Here is a 24,848-nt window from a genome sequence, read left to right as displayed (position 1 = left end):
CTGCCAGTGCCCCAGGCTGGCAGGTGCTGTTGGCAGAGGGGTCCCTGCGAGGGCAGCAGGGTGTGGGCAGCCCAGGGGGGTCCAGCCATGGTCCTCCCTCACCCCCCTGCCCTGCCAAGGCCAAACCATTTGGTGGCTGATGTGGCATCGCTGACACCGACCCACAGTGAAGCAGCCCAGCTGCGTTCTGGCCCATGTCCCTTCCCCTCCTGGGTTATTTGGCACAGCTGGAGCTCCTTTCCCACCCGCCAACAGCATCAGCTGCAGCTTCTTATCAGCTCTGGGTGCAATCCAGGCTGGAACCAAGTGAGAGGTTCCTGCTGGTGCCAGGGGAGGAGTGTTTGGAGCAGGCAGACCTTGTGCTGCAGCTCCTGATGTGGAGCAGCAGGTGATTTGTGCTGCAAGGGAAAGTGGGACCTCTCCAGGGCCACCCTGTGAGCCAGCCAGTGGTGAGTGCCCATCCTCTCTTTTCCTGGGGGGTTCTGTGTGGCTGGGAGGTGCTGGGGCTGTGGTTTTTTTCCTGCTTGTCCCACAAGGAGCAGGATGGGGCACAGCTCCTCGTGTTCATGTCTTGTCTGCCCTGCTTCGGTGGGACCAGGGCTGAGAGCAGTTCCTGTGGGCCCTGTGGCTACTCCTGGCTGATGCAGGGCACAGGGGTGAGAGGGGGACCCAGGTAAATGGGCTCCCAACCATCCAGGCAGCTCTGTCCCCAGTCCAGCACCAGGGCAGTTTTACCCCAGGTTTTATTCCTTGTGTAGTGGTAAATATTTGGGGGATTCCCATGTGCGTGGCCCCCTGTAGCTCCACTGCCTGGCTCCACCAGCCCACTGCCACCACGCCAAGGGCTGGGAGCCAGGGGAGAGGCTGGAGGAGCCTCCAGCAGCAGCAGCAGCAGCAGCTCCTCTCCACCTGCCCTGGCTCTGTGGAGCTCCCAGCCCTGCTGCTGCTGCTCCTGGGCGGGTATGAGGGAAACCCTTCCAGCCCAGGCTGCTGTGGGGATGCTGAGGCTGCAACAATGGCAAAAAAAAAGCCCAGTTGATAAATGTCAGAAGAAATCCAGTAATGGCTGAAAGCAATTTCCCGAGCAGTGGAACCGCCCTGGGCTCGCCATCTTCCTTTATTCATTTATCATGGTAAGGGCTTTGGCCAAAATACACAAAGCAGAGAAATTGTTGACATGTGGGGCCCTAGCAGAGCAAATCCTTCATCCTCCTCCCCCTCCCCGTGGCACACAAACTAACTTTTGGGGAGTTGTTTATTTAAGGAGTGCAGAGCACTTGGTGCTCTTTGAACCCAAATGCCTTGGGAGCAGGGCTGGGGCTGCCACCACCTTCCTGGGGCTGCCTTTGGGAAGTACCTGCTCCCAGTGAGGAGCTGAGCTGTGTCATGAGCTCAGGACCTGCTCTGCTTGCGCCTCCTCCAAGCCCTCAGCTCTGCTGCCAGAGGCTCTCAGGTGTTTTGTAGATGCCTGGGGAGGCAGATGCTGCTTTTGGGAAGTTCCTGTGTTGGCTTTAGGTTTTCTCAGGCCTGGCTAAAGCAGCTGTGGTGACAGCACTGGTTTCAGGTCTCTCCCCACAGAGCCCCTGCTGCCCTGTGGCACGGGGCAAATGCTTGCTTTGGAACACGTGAGCCAAGGGAACACTCCAAGCAGGACCTGGCTGTTGTGAGGCTGCTGCTCCACACCTCGTTTTGACTTTATTTCAAGCAGAAATAGGTGCTGAGGTTTGCAGCAGGACAGGCAGGTTCCTCTCGTGGGTGGCCCTGGCTCCAGGGGGCTGAGGGTGTGGGGCAAAGATGGGGCACAAGGTGAACAGGGCAGTCCTCCCCCTGTGCCTCCAGCAGTTTCCAGTTCTCCTTCCTGGTATTTTATTTCTGGTATCAGTTCATCCAATCCTGTTCCCAGCTGGATAGAGACAGCAAGGAGAGCTCCCCCCTCCCTCCAGCACACCCCAAGGCAGCCATGGCAGCAGCCAGGGCACAGAGCTGCCCCTGCCCACCCCTGAGGCTGCTGGCCCCGGGCAGGCTGGGTGCTGGGGCTGTGGCAGCCCGTTCCTGCTCCAGGGGCAGTTGGATGATGTTTGTGATGTTTTTGACAGCTGGGATGGTGTTTATCCAAGCAGCTCCTTGGTCTTTGCTGCCAGCAGCTTGTCCATCTCTGCAGCAGCCTCATCTGCCATTTGCTGGATCTGTGGCAAGACAGCACAAACCAGAGCTCTGTGTGAGGTGATGCCACAGCTGAAGGGGAAAGCAGTGACCAAACCCCCCTTTGGAACAAAGCCTCAAGTGACTGGTGATGGCTGAAGCCCTGCCCAGGGATCAGCTCTCCTGATAACAAGGGATGGACATGGCCACTGTGCAGAGGGGATGAAAACAGGCAGGAAAAGCCTGGAGCACAGTGTGTGCTCTGCACTGGTTCCAGGGGATGAAGATCTGCTTGTGCACAAGGCCTGACAATGGCCTTTGCTCACAATGAAAAATCTGGGTACAAGGAAGGAATTGCACTGGAGATGTTCCCTCCACCAGTGCAGAGCACATCTGTGTGCTCTGGGACAGAGGCTTCCTGCAGGATTTGGTTACAATGGCATGGCCATTTTTCCTGCTTGCACAAACCCTCTGTATATCCATGTTTATTTTTGTGAGCACACACAGAACTGTCCCAGAGCATTTGCAATGTATCTAACTTTAGCTGTTAATAAACAAACAGCTAAGGAGTAATGGCCTGCCTTCAGAGGCATCAATTCAGCAGAACACTTAGGCTTGTGCCTGAGTTTATGCCCAAGTAATTGACTTTAGTGACATCTGCTCTTAGGGAATTAGGCATGTGCTTAAGTATTTTCCTGAACTGGAGCCAAAAACTCAGAACAGAGATAATCTTGCAAGCCTTTTCATTAATAACAACTGGAGCAATGCTCATTAACACATTTGCAGTGGCCAGGCATAGCATGAGTGGTGGTACAGCCATGGTCATGGATTGTTTCGCTCCCTAAATTCTGCTGGTTTGTGCAACAATCCCTTCTAGTACAAAAGCTTTTGGGGAATTCTTTTTCCCTGTGTCAGCTTACAATGGCTCATATCCTAAATCTGGCTTTGAGATCGAAGCCCCCAATCTCACAAAGAAAAAGTAGATACAAATGTCATTGCCAGCTCCAGAAATTCAGCCCAGGGCTGTCCACTGCCCCACTGGGTTCTCAGTGCTGAGGATTTGTCAGCAAGGGCTGGGACAAACCACTGAGCTGTGGGACACCAAAATATGGCAGAAGGAAAGAAAAATTACCTGCTTTTCTAGCAGCCAGATGGTGTCTTCTGACACTTTGTTCTTGGACTTCTTTACTTGGGTGATGCTTTTGCTTCTCACCTTTCTCAGGGCCTCTTTGGACTTGTTGGTGGACTGCTTGGCCAGCTTGGCCAGGCTCTCCCTGTGCTCCCTTGTGACCCTGGGAGAGAGAGGAGAGGAAAAACAACAAAAGGAAAAGCAGTGTCATGTGTAGCACAGCCAGATTTATTTTCTGTGAAGGACTCTGGGTAAATGAGTGATCCTCTCCAACTGGTGCTGCCCTGCTCAGGGACACACAAAAGCTGCTGGTTTTAGATGGAGCTGGCTCTGTGTGGAGGCACTGTCTCAGGGCAGAGGGACTGAACACCTCAGGACACGTTTTTATTCTGCTTTGGTCCACCTGAGAAAATCTGCCAGCTCTGCACAGCATTCCAAGGAAGCAGTCTTGAACCTAGAATGGAAAATTTCCAGCTCAGCTCTAAGCTGGGGATCTTGGACTGAATCTTGCTTTATAGTTCTTGCTGCAGTGCCTGAAAGTCATCTTGAAATGTTCAGACATTCCTTACTTCCTGCTGCCAAAGCATGTGTGGAAAAGAGGAAAAATCCAGCTCCAGACTTGAAAGATCAAGTGAGAAGTGTCATCCTAAAAAGCACAGAACTGCAAAGCCAGGAGGAAAGTCTGCTCCTGAAATTGGGATTTGCCTCCCTGCAGCTGAAGAGCCTGAATTATGTACCTGGAAGCTAATGAGCTTATCTTTCACCCAATCTTAATCCAGCTCACCATGAGCAGGATTTCCCACCAGGATGATATGAACACCTGGGCTGACAAGAGGATGCTGCTGCTCATGGTAAGCCACAGGTAACCCAGACCAGGGTGAACCCTCCCCCTGATGTGGGGCCAGCTGCTGCTGTGGTGTCACCAAAAAATGCTCAACTTTCTATCCCAAACTAAAAACTGGTGATGAGGGGCTCTGGGATAAAAGGCTCAGGAAGGGCTGATGTGTCCCCTGAGCTCAGGTCATGCTCCAGCACCTACAGCTAACCACTGTCAACTGCTAGTGCTTAAATACAGTATTTTAATTATTTTCATAGCTCTTGGAGTTTCCAGACTGCCTGAGAAGGAAAAACCCCGGTGCACTCCCTGAGACTCTCTAGCAGGAGAATGCGTGGGGGTGATACTGCAAAATAAACATTTCACAGGAGTATTTAGAAATTGGCTGCAGCAGCCTGGGTCACCCAAACCCTGGGGCCAGGACTCTGCACAGAGAGCTCAGGAAATGTGGGGTGAGGGTGCCTGGGCTCTGCCCCTTGGTGGGTGTGGGCTCTGGGGGCACAGCTGGACCCTCAGCCCGTCCCCACAGCCAGGTCTCTGGCAGCCATCCCCATTTCCCAGTGCCAGAGGGAAGAGGTTTCCCAGAAGCAGTTAGTATTTACAGGAATTCAGGATGGCCAGGAAAGCTGGCAGACCCAGAGAGCCAAGCCAGCCCTGGCACCCGGGGCACCCCAGCCTGCCCCCTCCCTGTGGAGGGACTGGCCAGGGAATGTCACATGGAATCTCAGAATACCCTGAGCTGGAAGAGTCCAACTCCTGGCCCTCAAAATCCCACCCAGTGCCTGAGAGTGCTGTCCAAGCTCTCTCCTGGAGCTCTGGCAGCCCTGGAGCTGTGCCCATTCCCTGGGGAGCCTGGGCATGGCTCCACCACCCTCTGGGGGAAGAACCTTTCCTGAAATCCAGCCTAACCCACCACATGTGGCAGGAGGATTCTGGTCAGCACAGGCTGGAGCCTGGCCCCAGTGTCTGCCCAGGACGGAGCAGGGATCCCTCCCTGTGGTTCCCCTGGGTCCCAGCACTGATTCCTCTGGGATTCTCACATCCCAGAACCCCCAGTGGAGCTCACAGGCACAGCTCTGCCTGAGGGCACCTTCTCAGGCAGCTTTTTTGGGGTAAGTGGGGAGTGAATGCTGGGCACCTTCTCAGGCAGCTTTTTTGGGGTAAGTGGGGAGTGAATGCTGGCTGCTCAGCCTGAGGGGGGAGCTGGGGTCTCTCCCATGCCCTGCTCGGGCGGGAGCCCAGCCTGGCTGTGCCCAGGGTATCGCTGGCCTGCCCGGGGCTGCCGAGCCTTGAAGGAAATGTTTTTGTTTATGCAGCACTGCCAGATTTCCTCTGCTTCTTGGCACGGGGTCACAGCTTTCATGCCTCCCTGTCTGTCTTTATTAACACCAATTTCTTTTTATCACCGCGCAGCGCCGGGGAGTTTCTCAGCGGGTTTTATGTTCCAGCCAGACTGTGTGTAAATTCTCAGCAATGCTACCAATAATGCCAGAAACAGAGACTTTTCCAAGCAGATGCTGTTTCTGGTTAAGGAATCCATCAACACGAGCCAGGCCCCAGGTTTCTAAGGACAGTTGTTCTAATCCTGCCCCGAGATCTGGGACTTTTAAGCTGTTCTTAGGTATGTTTGCTTTTCTGTCTAGTAACCATTGTCCCTACCCCCTCTCAAAGCCAAAACAAAGTGTGAAGTGAACTTGGGGAAAGGGGGTCAGATGGGGAATGAGGACAAGCTCCCACCCAGCAGCCCATGGAGCAGCAGGGTCAATCCCTGCCATCCCCCCAGGACAGCCTTGTCCTGCCTGGCCCAGGGCAGAGCCTGCTGAGTGACATCTCAGGGGGGTCACATCTTTTTTTCTGAGGAATATCTTTCCTTCTGCCTCCCCCAGCACTGCAGCCCTCGAGGTCCCACCCCTGCATGTGGCAGAACAGACCCCGAGAGGACAACCCAGCTCAACACAAGACACTTCTCTGGGTAAGAGTGATTCCTGTACCTCCAGCACCAGGAATTTCCTGTGAAGGAGAGGGATCAGTTAAAGGAAAGTAGGCTAAACTAAACACTCTGCATTCATAATTGCAGATAAACACAGGCTGCAACATTTATTGCTCAATAAAACGCAGGCAAGAGGCTCCTGATGATGAGCAGGAGCAGCTCACAACAGCTTTGGGGTGTTTTCAAGTGAAATGTTTTGGTCCCTTCTCCCCATAGTAGGTATCTGCTTATTTCTTAAAGGGCAAAGGGAAAAAAAAGGCTCACAATGAGTCATTAAACTTTCAAATGAGTCATCTGGCTTTCAGTAAAGCATGTGCAAAAATATTACTGATTTACAAACAATATCCAGTGTAACACAATGGGTCCAAAAAAGATGAATCTAAAAATGAGGCAATACCATAAAAGACACAAGGTCAGGTCAAATTCGGCCAAGAGATCAACCAATACAAATGTTCCCATGGATAGTTTTCTTTCCTTTTTTTCCTATTTTTTTTTTGGTAATTTTTATTTTTAAACCCTCAGAGGCTCCTTTTTATACAAATAAATATTGCCTATGCAGTGCTAGCCACACAAACAGGAGAATGCCTTGGGGAGCAGAGGGATCCTGGCAGGCAGCAGAAGTAAACACCAAGGACACGAGTGTATTTTTTCTGTTAAAACTGCATTGCAAAAACTAAACTGATAGAATAAATACTGAAAAGCAAACTCCATTTTAAAATGCTCTGTTGAAACATTCCAGAGCACAGCTGGACCTGCACAAAGCAAAATATGGCACACGTGTGTCCAGCTGACAGGTCAGACTGAGGAGTGGTTATAACAACAGGTAAGGACAATTTGGATTTGGGTTCATCTTTATTGTGCCTCCCTTCATGAAAGAACCAAAGTCTGAGGAACCAATATTAATATTGTCTCTTCATTTCTGATTTGTTGCTTATTTTGCACACCTGACGTAATTCTGCAATTTCACTGCATCTGTCTCTCATACATTCTTTCATGAACTGCTGGAAATAATGCAAAACTTAAAAAAAAATGTTAAAAGTAAATGAGGGATATAATTATCTTTGCCCTGCCTTTTTATTAGGGGTTTTAAAAGGCTGCAACTGTTTGTCTTTAAGGTGAGTGGCTGAAACTCCCACAGCCCCAGACATGGAGCTGGAGAGCAGCAGGGACTGGAGGGCCAGAGAGGGCAGATCTGGGGCACAGAATCCTTAACTCAGGACTTCTCAGCAGCCAGGAGGGGACCAGGAGCTGCAGCCCTGACACGGGAGGGGAGCACAGGAGCACAGAGGCAGAGCTTCCCTGGGAAGAGGAGCCTTGTTTTCTCTCTGCAGCACCACAGAAGATAGTGACAGACCTACACATTTGTTTAAAAACACAGGATTTTGTTAAAGCTGGGGATTTGCAGTTTTGGAGTTTCCTCCCCTGCAATTCGTATTCAAGGATGACCCAAGTGCCCATTAACAATCAAACCACTGTGCAGCAACCCGGGAGCCTCAGCAATTACAAAGATAATGGTGCCCTCCTCCTCCTCTGCCTCCTCTCCTGAGGAATGGGGGAAGGGCAGGGAGCACAGGGAAGGAAAATCAGCAAATAGAATGATAATGTCACTGCCTCTCACCGACAGCCACGGAAAGCTGCAATTAGACTTCTCTGATCAAAATGCTGGGTAAAATTCCACAGAATGTTTAAAGGAGATTTACAGCACACCAAATACCTGGCTCATCTTTACCAAGAAGTCACAAGGGGTTTGTGCATGCCCTGTGTGGGAGCTGTTTGTCTTTACTATGGTGGGAAACCATGCCCAGCCACACCTGCCCAGGGTGTTCCGATGCTCCATAAGGTCTGAGCACCCACAGGAGCTGATGAATTTTCCTTGTGCCCCCAGCCCTGTGCCAGTGACTGGAGCTGCTGGGAGATTCCTCATTTCATCTGAGTGGAGCCCCATTCCCAGGCAGAGCCAGGATCACTTCTCCTGATCCAAACTGAAGCACGGATGCAGCAGCACCTCCTGCCTTGTCCAAGGTCTGTGTTGGGTGAGGGAAGTGATGCTCAGCCCTTGCCTGAGTAACCTGTTTTTCTAACCCTATACCCAATTTTCCATACAGCCACCAGTTACACACTGTGTATTACACAAAAGAGTGAGCAGATTTTTTGTCAAAGCTATAAATTTCCTTCCTCTCACTTTCATCAGTTCCTTTTAGTGCTCTCTGCAGCAAGGTGCTACTCTCCCCTAACATCACTGGTTCGACACTGCTGTTCTGTGCTGGTGTAATTGCAGGAATTTAGAGCAGGGCAGCCAAGAATCAGCCCCTGAATTAAAGCAATACAGTTTCAAAAGCTTTTGGCTCTCTCTTTCAAAGTGCTGCAGCCAGCCAGGACCAAGCTTCTTCTGCAGAGGGAAGATGAAAAATAAGATCAATCATCAGATGCCAAGATGTGGTGACAGAGCCCAGACACTCCCAAGAGGTTGCACAAGACCCTTCTAAGGGCTCGGATTTTTTCCTGAACCGAAACTACAGCTCTTTGGAAAGCAGCTGCATGGGGATACACAGCAATCGTGCATGTTTAGCCTCTGAAGGGCACTCCCTGCATGATGCAGAGCTGGGGCATGGATACTCACTTGGGAACTGGCACCCGAATCACCGTCCCGTCCACCTCGGGGTTCAGGTTCATGCCACTCTCCCTTATGGCCTTTGCAGCTGCAGCTGTGCTCTGTGGAACAGATCAAAAGGTAAAGGGAATTAGGAAATAATCATTCCCATATGCCAGACCTCTGTCAATAGTTGGCAATCCATCTCCATGGAACATGGAAACATTTACTTGTGTTACCAGTGAGATCAGGAAGTGCCATTGGTGCAGAGAGCTTTGATCAGAGCCAGTGGGAAACTGCGGCCGCTCGTGCTGGGGTAGGGGCACGCAGGGAGGAGAGGGGAAGGGAGGCAGCAACAAAAGAAAACTGCTTTGCTTCTTTGAAACTGTTTGAATGGTTTGAGGCAACGCAGAGTGAAACCGCAACAAATTCCCAAGGCAGGGCCCGACTGTGGCAAAGGAGATGAAAGATTCTGAGCATTTGAAAATTCCAGCTGAATGTTTCCCCCTGGAAATCACCCAGTGCCAATTCTGAAACCCTAACGAACTTAACCACTTCAGCACCACAAGCTGACCACAGGACACTTCCCAAAACTCCCCCCTGCTGTGTTTGGAAGGGGGGGTGGCAAGTTTGCCTGGTGACTGCAAGGTGATTTCAAGGCTTCACCCCCATCACAAGGTGAGTGCCCCTCTACAGAGTGCCAGGCTTTGGGGTTAAAGCAGAGTTTGGCCAAGAACACCCACAGGGCTCTGCCAGGTCACTTCATTTTGACTCTGACAAGCCCCAGGAGTTTTTTTTTCCTGTGGCACTCGTTTCCTACCAGGCATGATGCTATTTCTGATACTCTTTGCCATCATTAACTTTAGCTCCAGGCTGCTGCAGTATTTATGTAGCTCAGACTGTATTTATAAAGCTCAGCTTTTGCCAACTGAGGCACAAACTAAAGCTCTGCAGATTTGCTCAGGTCCCTCCTGTGTGACATCACTGAATGAGATGAATGCTCTGCTGGTGTTCTGCAGGAGACAACTGCTGTCCCCTGAAACTACAAGGGCAGAGAAAATGCAACCAGAATGATCTCAGCATGTTAGGAATGTCAATGTGTTATTCCATGGACAGCGCCTGGTCTGCAGGAAAGAAATGCTCAGTAAAAACTGTGTTGTTTAACATAGATATTGGAGGAGATAGAAGAAGAGGAAAGTAATGAGAGAAGGGAAAATATTGCAATATTGCTTCCATCTTCTTGTAGCCTGTGAAAAAATTGTATTTAAAAAGCCAGTGTTGTTTGGTTTTGTAACTCCTGGGAAGACAGACTTTGGCTCTGCAAGTCCTTTTCTATGATTATTTTATTTCTCAAACACTTCAGGCAATTTTATTTTCTTCACAGTGTCATGAACTACTGACTCTATGCTGTAAATAATGACATCAAGTGATCATGTCTCTAATGGTTTTAGCTCAATCTATCACAAAACAGGTGTGGGTATAAAGCAACTGTGGTGAGAGAAATGTTCAAGTGGTCCTTTAGCATAGGAAGCAAATGTAGGCAATCCTATCTAGAGGATATTTAATTTCTCCCATGCCCATTTCTCAGCCTGAGCTCCTACCTGGACATGGGAGAAGCCATGGAGGGACTTCCCTGGCCCTCTCAGGACCTCGCTCATGAGGGCCTCCATTCTTCAGAGCCTTTATACACAAGGGATACACTCTAAGGAACACTCAGGCATCAAGCGCCTTGCACTGACCTCCTCTGAGACTTTGCTGACTTAATTAATTGGGGAAAGCCTTTGCAAAATAAATAGAGATAAGGGCTGGCACAGCTCCAGCCCTGGAGCAAGATGAATTGTTAACCTTGAGCTTACTCCTGCTGCCCTGTGCCTGGCTCTGGGACCTGCTGCAGGCACCCCCAGGGCTTGAGCTGAGCTGGGATTTGGATTTGCTGCCTCATTCAGGGGCAGGCCTAAGGCTCCTGCAGAAAATTAAAAGAACTCACAGAAGATAATCCAGAGCCCCTGATTTGAGTTCTGACCTGCAGGTGCTGCCAAGGGAGGAGCTGGCCAAGCTCAGCAGTGCCCAAGTCGAGCCCGGTGACAGCACTGAGCAGGAGCCAGCTCAGTCCCACCAGAAAAGCTGTTCAGAAGGTCACAGGCTACATCACAGCCTCTCTCATGAACTCTCAGGGCTATCAGCAGCCCTGGTAATATATAAGCAAGTTTCAGAGGTGTCTGGTGAAGTTCCCAGCACAAATTCCAACGACACGTCTGGTTCTGGGCATGGCCATGTCCTGACAAGGAATTGAGATGAATACAAGAGGGCTGATAGAGCATTGCTGCCCTGTCTGCAGCTCAGGTGAGTGTGTGTGCTCAGGCTTCTCATAAATGCATGGGAAATGGGGAGGGCTGGAAGGGCACAGTGAATCCAGCAATCTGGTCCATGGTGCTTCTGTTGTTTTGCAGATCCAACTGAGGGAAAGCGCCGGCAAAGCAAACCCCTGTAACTGTGGCACCCCTTGGATACAGCCCTGAGAGCAAGCACAGCACTCAGTAACTCTGCTGTGAGCCTGTGCTGCTGCAGGTGAGCTGCTCTGGGAGCCACGTGGGGCTGGGGAGCTGCTGTCAGCAGCAAATGCCCCTCCTGGTCAGTGTCAGCTCCAGTGACACAGCCCAGCCCCAGGCTGCAGCCCTGCCACATCTGACTGATTTTGTCTAAATGCTCCTTTGCTCAGCATCAACCTGTTTGTTCCTGTGGCAATTACCTCCCCTGCCAACGTGTCCTCACCTCTGGGAAGCTGGTCATGTTCACTGTCAGGAGCTGTGGTGACTTCTGTGAGATCTGCCCCAGCTGGTTCAGCGGAAACTTCCCATCCTTTGTCACCACAGTTATGTGATCCAGGGCCCCTCAAAAGAACCAAACACAGGGAGCCTCAGTGTGACAGAACACTGTGCAGGGGTGCTGGAGAAAAACGTGTCCACATTGTCCCACTTCCCTTCTGCCATGCAAAATGCAGAGGTTACAAAGGAAAAAATGGTGTTTATTCAGACCTCAGGTGCTGTTTGTGTTCAGGCATCCCCTGTGTATTCACAAGGTAAATAATTCAAAGCTGCTCTAAAGCACAAAAACATGAAAACAAAACTCTTGTTTGTTTTTGCTACTAGAATAGGAAAACTAAGCAGGATTGTTAAGAATTAAAGGGAAATGGTTATTTTTTTAATTCTTACAACTTAAAGAAAATCAGAATGTTGCTATAAAAATCAAGACAAATATTGTCTTTAACTTAGCAGCACTATCTTAAACCCCTCTATTTTTTCCAGGCCCCCAGAGGGGTGTTGTACACAGCTCAATTTAAAGTATTCCATTTCTCCCTGAGCTACTCTTAATCTGCTCTCTATTTTCTGCTGCAAAATGTTAACAGGCCAAAAGGCACATGGGCCAGGAGGTACTTTATCAGTGCAATTAAAAAAAATACCTATGGTTAAAATAAATAGTTAAGAGACTGAGCTAGGCTTCCCAGCTCCATTAAAGACAGAAGTGCCCCTGCCAGAGCTGGGGTGGGGAATGATTCAAATCTGGTCATTGTTTAACGTTAAATTTTATCCCTGAAACTTGATATGCTTACAAATGCTCCGAGTGTTTTAGTAACTGCAGCTTAGGCAAACATTCACATTTTTTCCTAAAACACAGAATCCATGAAGGAGGCTTGTACAGGTTACTACCCATAAAGATGCATAGCAGGAAAAAAAGTTTGTATATGCCAGACACCAGCCCAATGGCAATTTCCAAAAGGATCATTTAATGGCAATTGGATTTTTCCTGCCCTACTGCACCATTAGCTGACAACCTGCTTCTTCATCACATCTGCAAACAGTTCAGTTAGACACTTTTGACATCTCCCACTTAAAAAAGCTATTTCCAGGAAGCTATTAACAAAAATGGATCCTTCCTGGTCAAGCTCAGGGTGAAGAAAGGCTTTAGCTGGGATGTCAGGGTTGTAGGAATTGGATAACTCCAGGAAAAGAAAATTGATTTTGAAAAAATCGGAGCTGTCCATTACTGGGATTTGTATCCTTATTTACAAGCTACAGGGCATCACACAAGGAAGTTACCAACCTGGTGAGGTTCTAACATTGAGATTTCTGCTGAAATCTTCTTTCAGAGCTTCTATGACTGCCTGCATATCTTCACTGGTTTCCTCCAAATTGATAATATCCTCAACTAGGGCAGCACTGATATTCACTTTGGCTTGACTCTGCCCTTTACCTTTAGCTGCAGATTACACAAAAGATTAGTTTATATTTCTGACAAGTTAGTTAGAAAGTAGAAAGAAGATATTAAAGTGAGATTTAGAATCAAGTCTAAGATAAATTGAAGTAAAACAAAAGTAACTGTATTTTTAACGAGTAAACAGCTCACCATTTGAGCACAACAGCCAAAATTAATAAATATATTAAAAATGCTTCTAAGTGTTGAAAGATAGGTTGCAAAACCGTGAGAAAAGCTGCCGGTTTTACCTTTTTTGGTAGCCAGCTGCCGGCTCAGCAGCAAGTGCTGGACACAGCGGCTGCAGCCCCCCGGGAGCGGGGCCGGGGGCAGCCCCCGGGCCACGGCCGGGGAGGAGCGGAGCAGCAGCGCCGGGAGGGGACGGAGGCAGCGCAGAGCCAGAGCCATGGCTGAGAGCGCTGTGTGCCCAACCTGCGGGGAGAGAAGCGGGAGGGCAGCTCGGGGGGCTGAACCCGACCGGCCCCAGGGCTCAGTGGCGGCTGCGGGGACGAGGGCAGCTCCGTGATGAGGGCAGAGCTCTGGGGATCGGCCGTGGCCACCGGGGAAATGCCGCGGGAAGGGCTCGGTGGGTGCCAGCGGTGTCAGCACGGCCTCTGCACATCTGCCCAGATGTGCCCGTGACACAAACCCACGGCTGCCGAGCAGCAGCCGCTCCCGCCGGTACCGGCTGTGCGCACACCAGCGGGGCTGAGGCTTCCATTTGTGCCTCAGAGCTCTGACAGCCCTATATTCACAGGGTTCGTTCCACCGGGCCGCTCGGGGCTCCGGGCCGTATCAGCAGCCGCGGAGCTGCGGTAATATACGCGGGACTCGGGACTCGGGCCCCGCGGAGCCGGTGGCGGGGAGCGGGGAGCTGCCGCTGGCGGCCACCGGGGAAAGCGGCCCTCCCTGCACCGGGGACACGCGACCCCGACCCGGGTCCCGGTCCTGGTCCCGGTCCCGGTCCCGGTTCCAACCCCGCGCAGGTGCGCGCAGGCCCCGCTCCGCTGCCCCACCCATCCAGGCCCCGCCCCCGCCGCTGCTCAGGACGGCCCGGCCCGCTCGCCCCGGTGCCCCGTGGAAAGCCGCGCCGAAGAGCGGGGATCGGGGCTGGCAGTCGGGAATAGGGGCCCGGGATCGGAGCCCGGGGGCGGCGCAGGGGAGGGGAAGGGAGGCGGGGGAGGGCGGGCGCCATCGCCTCGCTCACCGTAGCGCGGCCCTGCGCGTCTCGGAGAGCGTCATCGGCCGCGCCGCAGCGTGACGTCATCGAGCGGCGCCAAGGGCGGGGCGAGGCCTGCGCGGGGACGGAGCGGCCGCGGCCCCGGCACGGAGCGGGCCCATGGAGCCGGGCCGGCAGGCGCTGCCGCTGGAGAACGCCTCCATCCTGTCCGAGGGCGCCCTGCAGGACGGGCACCGCCTCTGGATCGGCAACCTGGACCCCAAGATCACCGAGTGAGTGACCGCGGAACCCCCCCCCGGCACCGCCCCCGCGGCGGCACCGCCCCGGACGGGGCCATGTTCCCGCAGCGGCACCGAACCCTCCGGGCGGTGCCGCTTCGCCCCTCCCCAGCCCCGGCAGCCCCCGGGCCCGGCGTCAGCCCCAGAACTGCCCGGCCCCCGGTGCCCGCAGCTCCCCGGGTGCTGGGGGTGCCCCCACGGCCAGCGGGGCCGGTCGGGAGCTGCACTCCCGGCTCTGCTCTGCCCCCAGCCAGCGGGGCCGGTCGCCCGCTGGAGCAGATTCGCACTCCGAGGAGCAGCCCGTGCCTGCCGGGTGCTGCTGCGGGCAGGAGTCGCTCCAGCCCGGGTGTGTCCGTGTGCCGGTGTCTTCCCGCACCGAGGGGCTCAGAGTCTGCACACAGCATCTCCTGAAGCACCGCTGGGCTGGGAGCTCAGGGGCTGAAAACATCCCTGTGCTCCAAACTGGGGAAATGTAGAATATCAGGCTGGAGGCTTACAGTGCTACAAATGGTAAAGCAAGGCACAGCCCTGGAAGCTGTACCCAGAGAGGCTGGGGTCTGGGGAGGAATGAAGGTGGGCAGGGCAGAGCTGACAGACTCTGTGTCAAACAGCAGCTCTGCTTTGGTATTTTGCTGGGCGTGAGTTCAGAGGAGAGTGGCTGCAGCAGTGGGTGGGGAGGAGGTGGGAGTGGTGGGACTGGATGCTGTAGTGGGTAAATGCATGAATTAAATGTCTGTGAGCATTTCGTGTTTTCTCCAGGCTATGGATAATTATCTCCTGCACAAGCATAACATTTGAACAGCTAAATTGTCAAGGGAATATGATGTGCTGTCCAATATTTGGATGGGGTGCTGTGAAATCACTAGGTTGTATAAAAAGGAAAAGCAACCCAAAACAATTTGGGCTTTCCACACTCACAACAAACAAGCATTTTTGATTAACTATTGTGTGTGCCTGTCGTGGAATACTTTTTCTTCCTGGTTCTTTTTGTGTGTGTGCAGGTGCTGGGGTTTATTCTGAGCGTGGTTCATCTGAGCAGAGCAGCTCCCTAATAGCCTCTAAATGGAATCATTAATGCTTTGTGATTTCAGCCATTCAGCTTTGGGAGGTTTCTGCATTAATTACCACTCCTCTCCCACAGCTCTGTCCCTGTGGTTTGTCCACATTCACTGACCACGAGGAATTAGATACAGGAATTCTTGAGTGTTTGCTGGCTCCTCAGGGATTCAGGAGCTGGGTGAGGGCAGGAGTGCAGGGTGTGAGTGCATTGGATCCTTCACTGCCCGGGGGGATCCTCAGTGCTGTTAAAGACCCTTTCAGGGTAGGTTGTTCCTTTTAGTCTTGGCCAGATAAGTAATAGGTTTATATGGCAAAATTTACTGTTTTCATCGCTTGGATGAAGTGAGTTTGGTGGTTTCTCAAACCTAGAGTGCTTCCATGCTCCTAATGTTCAAAGTTTGCCCAGTGATGAGGGACAGTGCTTGCTGCTTATTTCAGGCTTTAGAATTCTGGGTCTTGCTTTTTGTTTTGCTTTAAAATCGCTCTTCTCTCCTGCAAATGATGCTGTGTCTCCATTTCTTTGTGAATAAAAGAAGAGGAAGCCCCTTTTAGCACATTGTCAGTGTAAAGAAAATGTGCAGTCAGTAAATTTCTATAAATCATCTTGACCCTTATTCTCTCATGCTAAGGGCTTACATCTCTAGTTCTAGTTGCTCCTCTGAATTATTCCTGTTGAGGTTACTACTCAGATGACTAAATCAAACTCCTGAAAATGAAATGTTTCTGCATTTGCTGCTTTTATCAGTTTTTTAAAAGAGCTGCCTTTGTTATTTCTATGTTGGATTTGTTTAAGGCAGAGTAAGGTTGATTGAGTTGTTGGCAGAGTTAATAAGTGGTTGTGACACTCTCGAGCAGAAATGAGATCAGAAAGTCTTGAATCAATCCAAAACTTCCATTTAAAGAGCAAAGTGGAGCTGCAGTCAAGTGCTGGGGAGTTAATAGGTAATGTACACATTGGAGCACAAGCTGCAGGAGCAGCATTTATAAATGTAGGGCTGCCCACAAATTCCAGCCTGGGAGCTGGTGCCTTTGGGAGGTTGTTGAACACATCCAGTGTCTGTGGCTCAGCTGGGGGTGCTGGCATGCCCTGGGTACTGGGTTGTGGTGGCTCTTCAGCTGGGCATTCTCCCTGCTGCTGCTGGTTGTGGTGACTCCTTTTATCAGCACCCTGAAAGCATTGCCTGCCTGTGGGAGCAGGTGCTGTTGGGAGTCTCCCGAGCGTGTTCTCAGCAGCTGGAAGGAGGACAGCTGGCACCAGGGGACCTCACAGCTGCTTGTGACATAGGATGGTGTCTCCAGGCACTCTGGGAGCCGTGAGATCCCTGCCATGGGGTCTGCATGAGGGTGGCAGCAGGTGGTTCCTCGTGCTTTGGTGTCACCACCACCATTTGTGCCCCAGCTGCACAGCAGGGCAGGCCATGTGCTGTGGCTCAGCTTTCATCACCCCTTGGTGCTCCCACCCCATGGGGCAAAGCCACACAGTTCAGTTCTGTACCCCTAGAATTGCCTCCTGTGCCCATTCCTGCTCCTAAAAGCTGCCTGACACTTTGCAGTTTTTTGGCCAGGCAGAGATTTCATTTTCAGCTCTCCGTTCACGTGATCTGGTTTCCCGTAGCCTTTCAATGCCCATTCATTTTCCACGGGGATGAAGTAGGGGTGTTGAACTTCCTCAGCTGCCGTGCTGCTTGTCGAGGATCCCATCTCGATGAGTGTCACCTAGAAAACAATGTGTGCACAAGCTGTTGTCACAGCCCCCCGCTGGCAGCTCCCAGTGGGGCAGAATTCCTGCAATAATGGTTTCTGCATGTGGCCCGGCCCCGCGCCGGGTCCTTGGGACAGCATTGTTCAGAGGAAGCCTTGCCTGCGTCTGAATAGCGCTGGGGGTGCCAGGAGGAAGAGAGGAGGAAAAGGAAACGGGGGAGCTGCAGGTTTGTCTCCAGCCACATCAGATGACAGGAAGTGGAGATGGAGCTTGGCCGCGGATCCGCGCTGGGGCCGCGGCGGTGCCAGCGCTTCCAGGCTCTGCTGGGTCACCCACCTTGTTGCCATAGCAAAGCTTTTTACATCTTCTCACCTTTTTTTTTTTTTAATTTTTTTTAAATTTTTTTTTTTATTTTTATTAAGGCTTCAGGTTTTCCCTGACAGTCTTCTTCTTCTGTACCTCTTGGCCTGAAGAGGTCAAGTTGTCAAGTTACTCTTAATGCCCTCAGTATTTTAATTGCTTGTCAAGTTACTGTTGATGCCCTCAGTATTTGAACAATAACAAACCATAATCACAGCCTAAAACATGAATTATACAGGATTTCTGAGCTGATCCACAGAGAGGAGGTGACCTGCAGTTGTAAAATTGCAGGCATGGTTGGGAAAAGAGTTCTAAACAAAATAGGTGACATAAGTTACTTCTAGGCTGTTGATGAAAATTGTTTTAAGGGAGCAACTATCACCTCACTGCTAAGAAAGTATTATTTGAATGCAGATGCTCTCAGGAAATAAAAAAAAACACCCCAAAAAAGTTCCTTTTGGCAAGAAAAAGTTCCTTTTGGCAAGGCAGCTGCAGGGTTCTTAGTGCAGAACTCAGGGAGAATCCTCCTTGCCCTTCCCCTGCCTCTGTAATGGCCAGAAGGGGAACAGTGTCCTGGTGTAAGGACTTTATTTCCATACTGCTGAAATTCCGAGGGCTTTTTGGAGCAGTATGTTTACAGAAACAAACCTGAGGTGGGTTTACATATCTTGGAGGCTCTGGAAGTCCAACGTGTGGAGTTTTTTATACATCACATCTCCAAAGTCAGTGTTCTCACTTGTACATCTCTATCTGCTTTTTGGAAGTGTGAGGTGGTGAAATTTGGCTACTGTGTAATCAGCTCCTTTTCTTCGCCCTGCTCTTTCCAGTTGCCCTTGCTTTCAGAGCACTGTGAGAGCTCATAGGTGTTGCAAAGGATGTAGGAAGCCTTCCATAATCAATGACAATGTGTGTGTTCCCCTGGGGGTAACTGGCCCTCCTGCACTGCTCCTCTGTACACACGCTGCACCTTCACCTCTTTAAAAGTGCACATCCTGAATGTCCACTGTGACCCATCCTGTGGGATGACTCACATTCCTGGAACTTTCTTGCCTGGCTTCTGAAGCTTAACAAAGGGCTAAGGCTCTTTTCAGACATCCTATCAGGCTTTATTAGGAAAAATGTTGTCTGCCCTTCCCATCTGGACAGTGCCTGTAGTGCCTGGTGCACTTGGCTGCCTTGGGCCACTACTGGCCATTCATGTCTGGACAGGGGAGGTTCATCTGGTGCCTGGTGTTACCCTGGTAGGCTCTCCGAGCACTGAGTGTTACCTCAAACACTGAAAATTTGGGTTAGACTGTGTGGCTTGCTAACAAACATTCTACAGCTCCTTGGGAGATGAGTCCTGACTAAGACACCCTTATTAAACACTTAAATAGTTCTTAAATGTCAGGGATGGGGTCAGGCAGTGAAGGAGCAATGAGTGTCACTTTTCTCCTAGGTCAGGCAGTGTTGTTAAACACTTCAATCCCAGGGAACCAAAAAAAGCTGCAGAGAACTCTCAGGACTAGATGTGGCCTGTACAGCATCTGTGCTCCTTGTTTTAAGTTGCTCAGTGCACCAGATACTAAGCAGACAGATTTACTCTGGCTTTCCCCAGTTTTATTGGAAACAGCACACTCCCCACTGGATGGCAGGAAGGTAATTGGCTGAAAAAGTGTCTGACTCCCATGAACATGTCACTGAAAAGCTGTCTGAGCCAGAAGCACTGGCAGATTTAGGCTGGATGATACTGAGGGCTGGCTGGTGCCTTTTTTATTGGGGCCTGCTGGCAATTCCTGGTTGCAGGTTGTTCTGTTTATTCTTCTGTCTTCCTGCATCCCTGTCTTTTCCAGGCAGGTGTCTGTGTGCCCTGGGTGTCCTTGCCAGAGCACTGGCACAGGGCAGGGTGGGTTTGTTCTGGGACAGGGAGGGCAGCAGGAGGAACAGGGTCCTGGGGGATGCAGGTGCTGTGGGCTTGAGCTGGGACAGGGGTACAGGGGATGGAGCTTCAGGTGGTCACATCAGGGCTAGAGAGGGGAGACAGGAGGGTTATGCTTAAAAGTAGGAGTGATTTAGTGAGGCAGGAGGCAAAGCACTCCCAAACCCCTTGGGAGCCGTTGCATAATTGTCCAAAAGGCAGCTATTAATAGATCTCTGTGCCCTTCAGCTGGCACTGCTGGCAGGGAACTTTGTGCCTTGGGGTTTTGGAGAGTCACTGGTGGTGCTGCTCAGAGCTATGGATGCTGCACAGGGCACCCACCTCTGCTGGGATTTGGGAATGTGTGTGTGACACAGCTGAGTGTGAGCTCTGTGTGTCAGGGGTTCCTCTGTGTCTCCTCACTGTCAGTGAGATGAAACATGTCATAAATGTTTTCTCTTCCCTTCAGATACCACCTCCTCAAACTCCTTCAGAAGTTTGGCAAAGTAAAGCAATTTGACTTTCTCTTCCACAAGTCTGGTGCTCTGGAAGGGCAGCCCAGGGGTTACTGTTTTGTCAACTTTGAAACCAAACAGGTAAGTTGCTTTTTGTCTAAAGTTCTGATATCAATGACTGACTTCTCTCCCGTTTTTTTAATGCTAATTCAAAACTACAACAGGAAAGGTTAAATTCTGTACTTTGTCTACACAAACCCACAGATTCTAGCAGCTCTGCTCTGTCACAGCCACTTGTGACTGCTCCTGGAAGTAGCAATCGTGATTTTCTATCTCCTCTGCTGTCTTCTTGAATCCTTTTTGGTGCTTACCAGAAAGGGCCAGTTCTTTGGTCCATTTTGCAGCTGGTGATAAGGATGTCAGAAGAGCCCTAACACTGTTCATCTAGAAAATTACTCCCAGGAGGGTGGAGCAGCAAGGCAGATAAAGTCTGGTTACTGGGAGTCTTTCAAAGTGTCCCTGCATTGGGATACAATGGGATAAACTTACTGTGCTGTCAGTGAGCTGTACTTGCAGTAGGCTAAATAAGAAAGAAAAAAGGGCTCTTTCCATGTGAGTGGGTTTTGACTGGAGGCTTGGTTTGTTTATGGAGCTGTCTTCCTGTGCAGGAAGCAGAGAAGGCGATCCAGTGTCTCAATGGGAAGCTGGCCCTTTCCAAGAAGCTGGTGGTGCGGTGGGCACACGCACAGGTCAAGGTAAGCTGGCTGCTGCAAGGAAGAATTGCTTCTGGTTTGCAGAGCTGAAAAGCTTTAATAATAAAGCCTTCTTATCAAGGCAGTCCTTGCCTGGCAAAATAATTTCAGTCTGTTCTAGGAAATAACTCGGGGAGTTGATGTTTGCAGCTTCTCCTGTCTGGCCAAGCTGTGCTGGATTAGCTGTGAGTGAGGACAGGCCCTTTAACCTGGGCTTCTTTGGGAGGGGGTTTCTGCTCAGAGCAGTGTGAACAGATTACTTCTCTAAATGCCCATGTTTTAACTTTTCCCAAACTTAGTGAGTAATTGCCTGGAAGTTTGAATCCTTCCCTTTGTGGTTTTTTTGCATAGGAGAGGTATGGAAATTCCCAATTACCGGTTGCTGTGTTACTTGGTTCCACTTCTGAAAGCACTTATGTGGCAGCAGCTCTAATTAGTTTTGACTTTAAAGTAACATACTCTGCATCTAAGCTAAATATCCTTTTATTCCTTGCTCCATCACATAAACAATCAAGTTTTTAAGATTGACGTAGGCAGTTCCATACTTATTTTAATTTTTTTAAATTCTTGTCTTGTTCCTCCTACAGTTATTTACGATCTTGTATTTGATAAAGAAATTTATTTTTAATAGCTTTCTTTGCAGATAGACAGATTTTGGGGGAGGCAGAGAGGAGATGCTTGTTGCTATTTTCCTTTGGGTAGTTTTCTTTTAGTTGATTATTCTCCCAGCAGCTTTCTGCTTTGTCTTATCAAGTACATTAGTGCATCTGTTTTGGATGCTTAAAAAACCAAAGTAGGTATCTTCATTAAAGGAGACCACATTGTTTTAGTTACTGACTTCAAGGGCTCTTGTCAGCACATCCAAGCTTGTGCAAATCCAGTCTCCATTTTCTGTATCTGTGGAGCTGCTGGAGTGCCACGTGCTTTGGGATGCCTGAGGAACGATCAGGCCACGCAAGGAGTCTGAGCTGGAGGAGTGAGTGTCTGCCCAGCTGCTCCTGGGTCTGGGGAGGAACATGCATAAATAATCACTCACTTCACGTGGCATTTTCCAATCCCTGAATGGAAAGACTTAACAGCACAAAACTTTGGCTCGTTGTAACAAGAGTTGTTTTAGACAAGACCAGCACGGGGCTGAGCAGCTCTGGGATGAGTGGCCAAGGCTCAGCAGACGCTGTCGGTTTGAGCAGCTCTGCTGAAAAACAAACCTGACTCTGTGCCAAGCGAAATAAGGAAGCAGAACACTGCAAATAGTTCAGGAGGCCCGTTGCCCACAGAGATGACAGACTCACAAGCTGCTTCTACAGAAAGGAGGGGGGGTTCCTAACTGATTTTTTTTCTTTTTTTTTTCCTATCTTTTCTCCCAGGACTGCCCAGTTCTGTGCAGTTGTGTGCTTGGGTTACCTTCTGGCTCTGCACATAAAGAGCACAGCAAGCAGTGCAGTAGTTACCTTCAAGTTTACCATCTGTGCTTCCTGCCTTATGTAGAGGGGAACAAGAAGTGACAGGATAAGGTTTAAGGATCCACAGTACAATGCACATAACTGTTCAGTATCCAGCCTGCATTCCATGTTGGTACTAACCAAATATTGTGGTTGGGGTTTGTTTCAGTGTTTGGCCACCAAAATCTTTCCTAGCAAAAGCTCCACAAAACCTGAGGCAGTGTTAATCCAGCTTTAAAGTCCATCTGTGGGAATGTTTCTTTGTTCCTAATTGCAGCTGACTCAGTCCTTGGTCTCTTGCTTGCAGAGATATGATCACAATAAAAACGAGAAGATCCTTCCAATCAGTCTGGAGCCATCTTCCAGCACGGAGCCACCCCAGTCCAACCTAAGGTAGGAGGTGGGTTGGGTGGGAGGTGACCCTGCTGTGGGACTGGCAGGGAACCAACTTCTTCCATTTCAGTAAGATTTAGAGTTGTTTGCATTGTTTGTGTTAAAAATGTAGCACAGCAAAAAAGCTGTTTTTGAAAGGGCAGTACCTGTGAAGTCACTCACTTGATGTGGGACACTTCAGACTGGAAGTTTATTGTCTAGTGCAAGGCCAGTGGGTACTAGGAAGGGTATGAGGTGAGATGAGGAATTGGGAATGTATAGCACTCCAGCTCCTTTGGCCAGAATCTCTGCACTTCATTGGGTTTTTACTGGACTAATTTGGTTCAGCAAAATGCTTATGAGCAAGAAGTTCCACAGCAGTGGCAGAAGATGAAAACAAAATCACAGGTAGTACTTCACATAAAACTAATTTTAATTTTTTTTTGCCAGTGGTTTTTGCCTGTGGGTCTTGTCTGTGGGATGTGGTTAAATTTTCCAACCACTGCATTTACCTGAAGCACATAGCTGCTTTGCTAATTCACAGTGTGCTTGTGTGGTTTTCCTCTGTGTTCTGTCAGTGGAGCCCTCTGAGGAACCAGGACCAGATTAATGCACTTGCCCAGAGATAAAATGAGCTTGTAATTCAGAAGTAACAGGCTAGGAAGGAAAGAGCAGAGGGGTTTGAGTCATGCAGATTGTTAACTGCATCAGTGGCACAAAGGGGTTGTTCTGGTGAGGATGGATGGTGCAAGAAGCCACAGTGGGACAGGGAACATTCCTCCCCATCCATAGCCAGTGGAGGATAGTGAATAACAAAAGTCCTAGGAATTTGGGGTGTAACCTAGGATAGCTTCTCCCTTTGGGATAAACCCTGCTAATGCTGAAATAATGTTTCTTCCTGACCTAATTAGAGTCTGGGGTTTTCCCATCCCGAGCGGGCTGTAGCTGGGAGGAAGTCTGGCTTTCATTTCTCTGCTGTTCCCAGCAGCCTGCTCTGAGCTCTGCTCTGCTGCACATGCTCAGAGCTCCTGACATGACATCATGTCACATGAAGGAGGAAGCCTTGCCGTGTTCTTGTCTCACTCAGCGTCCTCAAGAACGCTCTGAATGGGTGCAGGGGCCGTTGTTTTGGGGTGCTGAGGTGTCTCTTGGAGGAGCAAACCCGTGCAGAGGTTGAAGTGCAGCAGTGTGGGCTCTGAGCTGTGCATTCCTGCCTCACTGTGGATGCAGCAGTGGGGGCTGCCTGGCCCCTCCTTGTGCAGGGAGGATTCTCATGTCAGCAGAATCTCTGCATTTCTGTAGTGGGGTTTCATGCTAAGATCAAGCTCAATTTCCCTTCTGCTCTTTCTCTTTCCAGTGTCAGTGCAAAGATAAAGGCCATTGAAGCCAAGCTGAAAATGATGGCAGAAAATCCAGATGCAGAATATCCTGCAGCACCTGTTTATTCTTACTTCAAACCACCAGATAAGAAAAGGACTACTCCTTACTCCAGAGCTGCCTGGAAATCCAGAAGATGATGCTTATGAATGGATGATGGTAGCAAGAAACACTGCTTTGTATACCTGGAGTCCTCCAATGCTTTTGTACTTTTGTAGAGTGGGAAGGACAGTGCCACCTGAGCAGGGCACGGCCAGCACAGCCCTTGTCACACCTGAGGGTCTGCCTGTTCCTGCCTGTGCAGCTCACAGCTGAAGGCTGTTCAGAGAAATAGGTTCCCTTCAAAGCCTCTGATGAACACACAGGCAACCTCTCGTTAGTGTGCATTCATTAGCCAGATTAGGAACAGTAACCAGCGTTCGGAGTAAAGCACATCCAAAAATACTCCATTTAACTGATTACTTTTTAAAGTATTTTTGAACAAAATGTATTCCAATTCATGTTTTAATGGAAGGGGAAGCACTTGGTTTTGATTAACATGCTGTAGTTATAATGGAAAAACTTTTTCATCTCAATAAAACTCATTTTAAATAGATCTTGCAACACCTTTAGTAACTGTGCATGCAATATTTTATATGCACCAAGGCCAATTGATTTTGCCTTTTCATTTGCACACTCCACAATGTTACTTTATGATATGGTAATGACACAGCACAGGTATTTTCAGTGTCCTTTAGGCTGTAGGTGTGTGCCTGCCTGTAGGAATTAGTGTATTTACACATCACTGAGGTCTGTGCTGTGCCCTGAGCTTTGGCATTTGTGTTCAGTGCTCCCTGATGGTGGCAGCTCCTCATGATCCAGGTGTGGCAGTAACTGCAGCCTCTGAGACATCTGCAAGCCATGAACTCGGTGTTTGCCCCCTGTCCTGCCCAGCTTTGGTTTCCATGGGCTGGTGGAGGTGGTATGAGGTAGCACCAGGGTTTGTGGTGAACTGGCACTGCCCCGGGGGCCAAATCCACAGATCTGATGGAAGGCAT

At 50.1% G+C, this 24,848-nt stretch overlaps 2 protein-coding genes and 1 long non-coding RNA gene across 3 annotated transcripts; 2 read left to right on the top strand and 1 right to left on the bottom strand.

Annotated features, from left to right (window-relative positions):
- Positions 1–1,659: 1,659 nt before the first annotated feature.
- Positions 1,660–14,200, bottom strand: MRRF (mitochondrial ribosome recycling factor). Its single transcript, XM_036393877.2, has 7 exons — positions 14,145–14,200; positions 13,189–13,369; positions 12,788–12,943; positions 11,459–11,577; positions 8,717–8,808; positions 3,275–3,434; positions 1,660–2,186 (listed from the first exon to the last, which is right to left on the bottom strand). Exons 2-7 carry the CDS (start codon positions 13,343–13,345, stop codon positions 2,109–2,111), a joined length of 762 nt encoding a protein of 253 aa, XP_036249770.2. The 5' UTR covers positions 13,346–13,369; positions 14,145–14,200; the 3' UTR covers positions 1,660–2,108.
- LOC118693365 (uncharacterized) lies at positions 8,035–11,212 on the top strand. The gene is made up of 3 exons (XR_004981253.1): positions 8,035–8,118; positions 10,716–11,029; positions 11,137–11,212. It is a non-coding gene; the product is annotated as an uncharacterized LOC118693365 (long non-coding RNA).
- A 15-nt stretch (positions 14,201–14,215) lies between the features above and the next one.
- On the top strand, positions 14,216–24,406 carry RBM18 (RNA binding motif protein 18). Its single transcript, XM_036393876.2, has 5 exons — positions 14,216–14,389; positions 19,883–20,009; positions 20,537–20,623; positions 22,370–22,455; positions 23,792–24,406. The coding sequence occupies exons 1-5, from the start codon at positions 14,277–14,279 to the stop codon at positions 23,949–23,951; spliced, it is 573 nt and encodes a 190-aa protein (XP_036249769.1). The 5' UTR covers positions 14,216–14,276; the 3' UTR covers positions 23,952–24,406.
- Positions 24,407–24,848: the final 442 nt, after the last annotated feature.

This window comes from Molothrus ater, chromosome 20 (assembly GCF_012460135.2).
Source record: "Molothrus ater isolate BHLD 08-10-18 breed brown headed cowbird chromosome 20, BPBGC_Mater_1.1, whole genome shotgun sequence".
Taxonomy (NCBI): Eukaryota; Metazoa; Chordata; class Aves; order Passeriformes; family Icteridae; genus Molothrus; species Molothrus ater.
The sequence above is the reverse complement of the archived record's forward strand: the minus strand, read 5'-3'. Positions and strand labels throughout refer to the sequence as shown.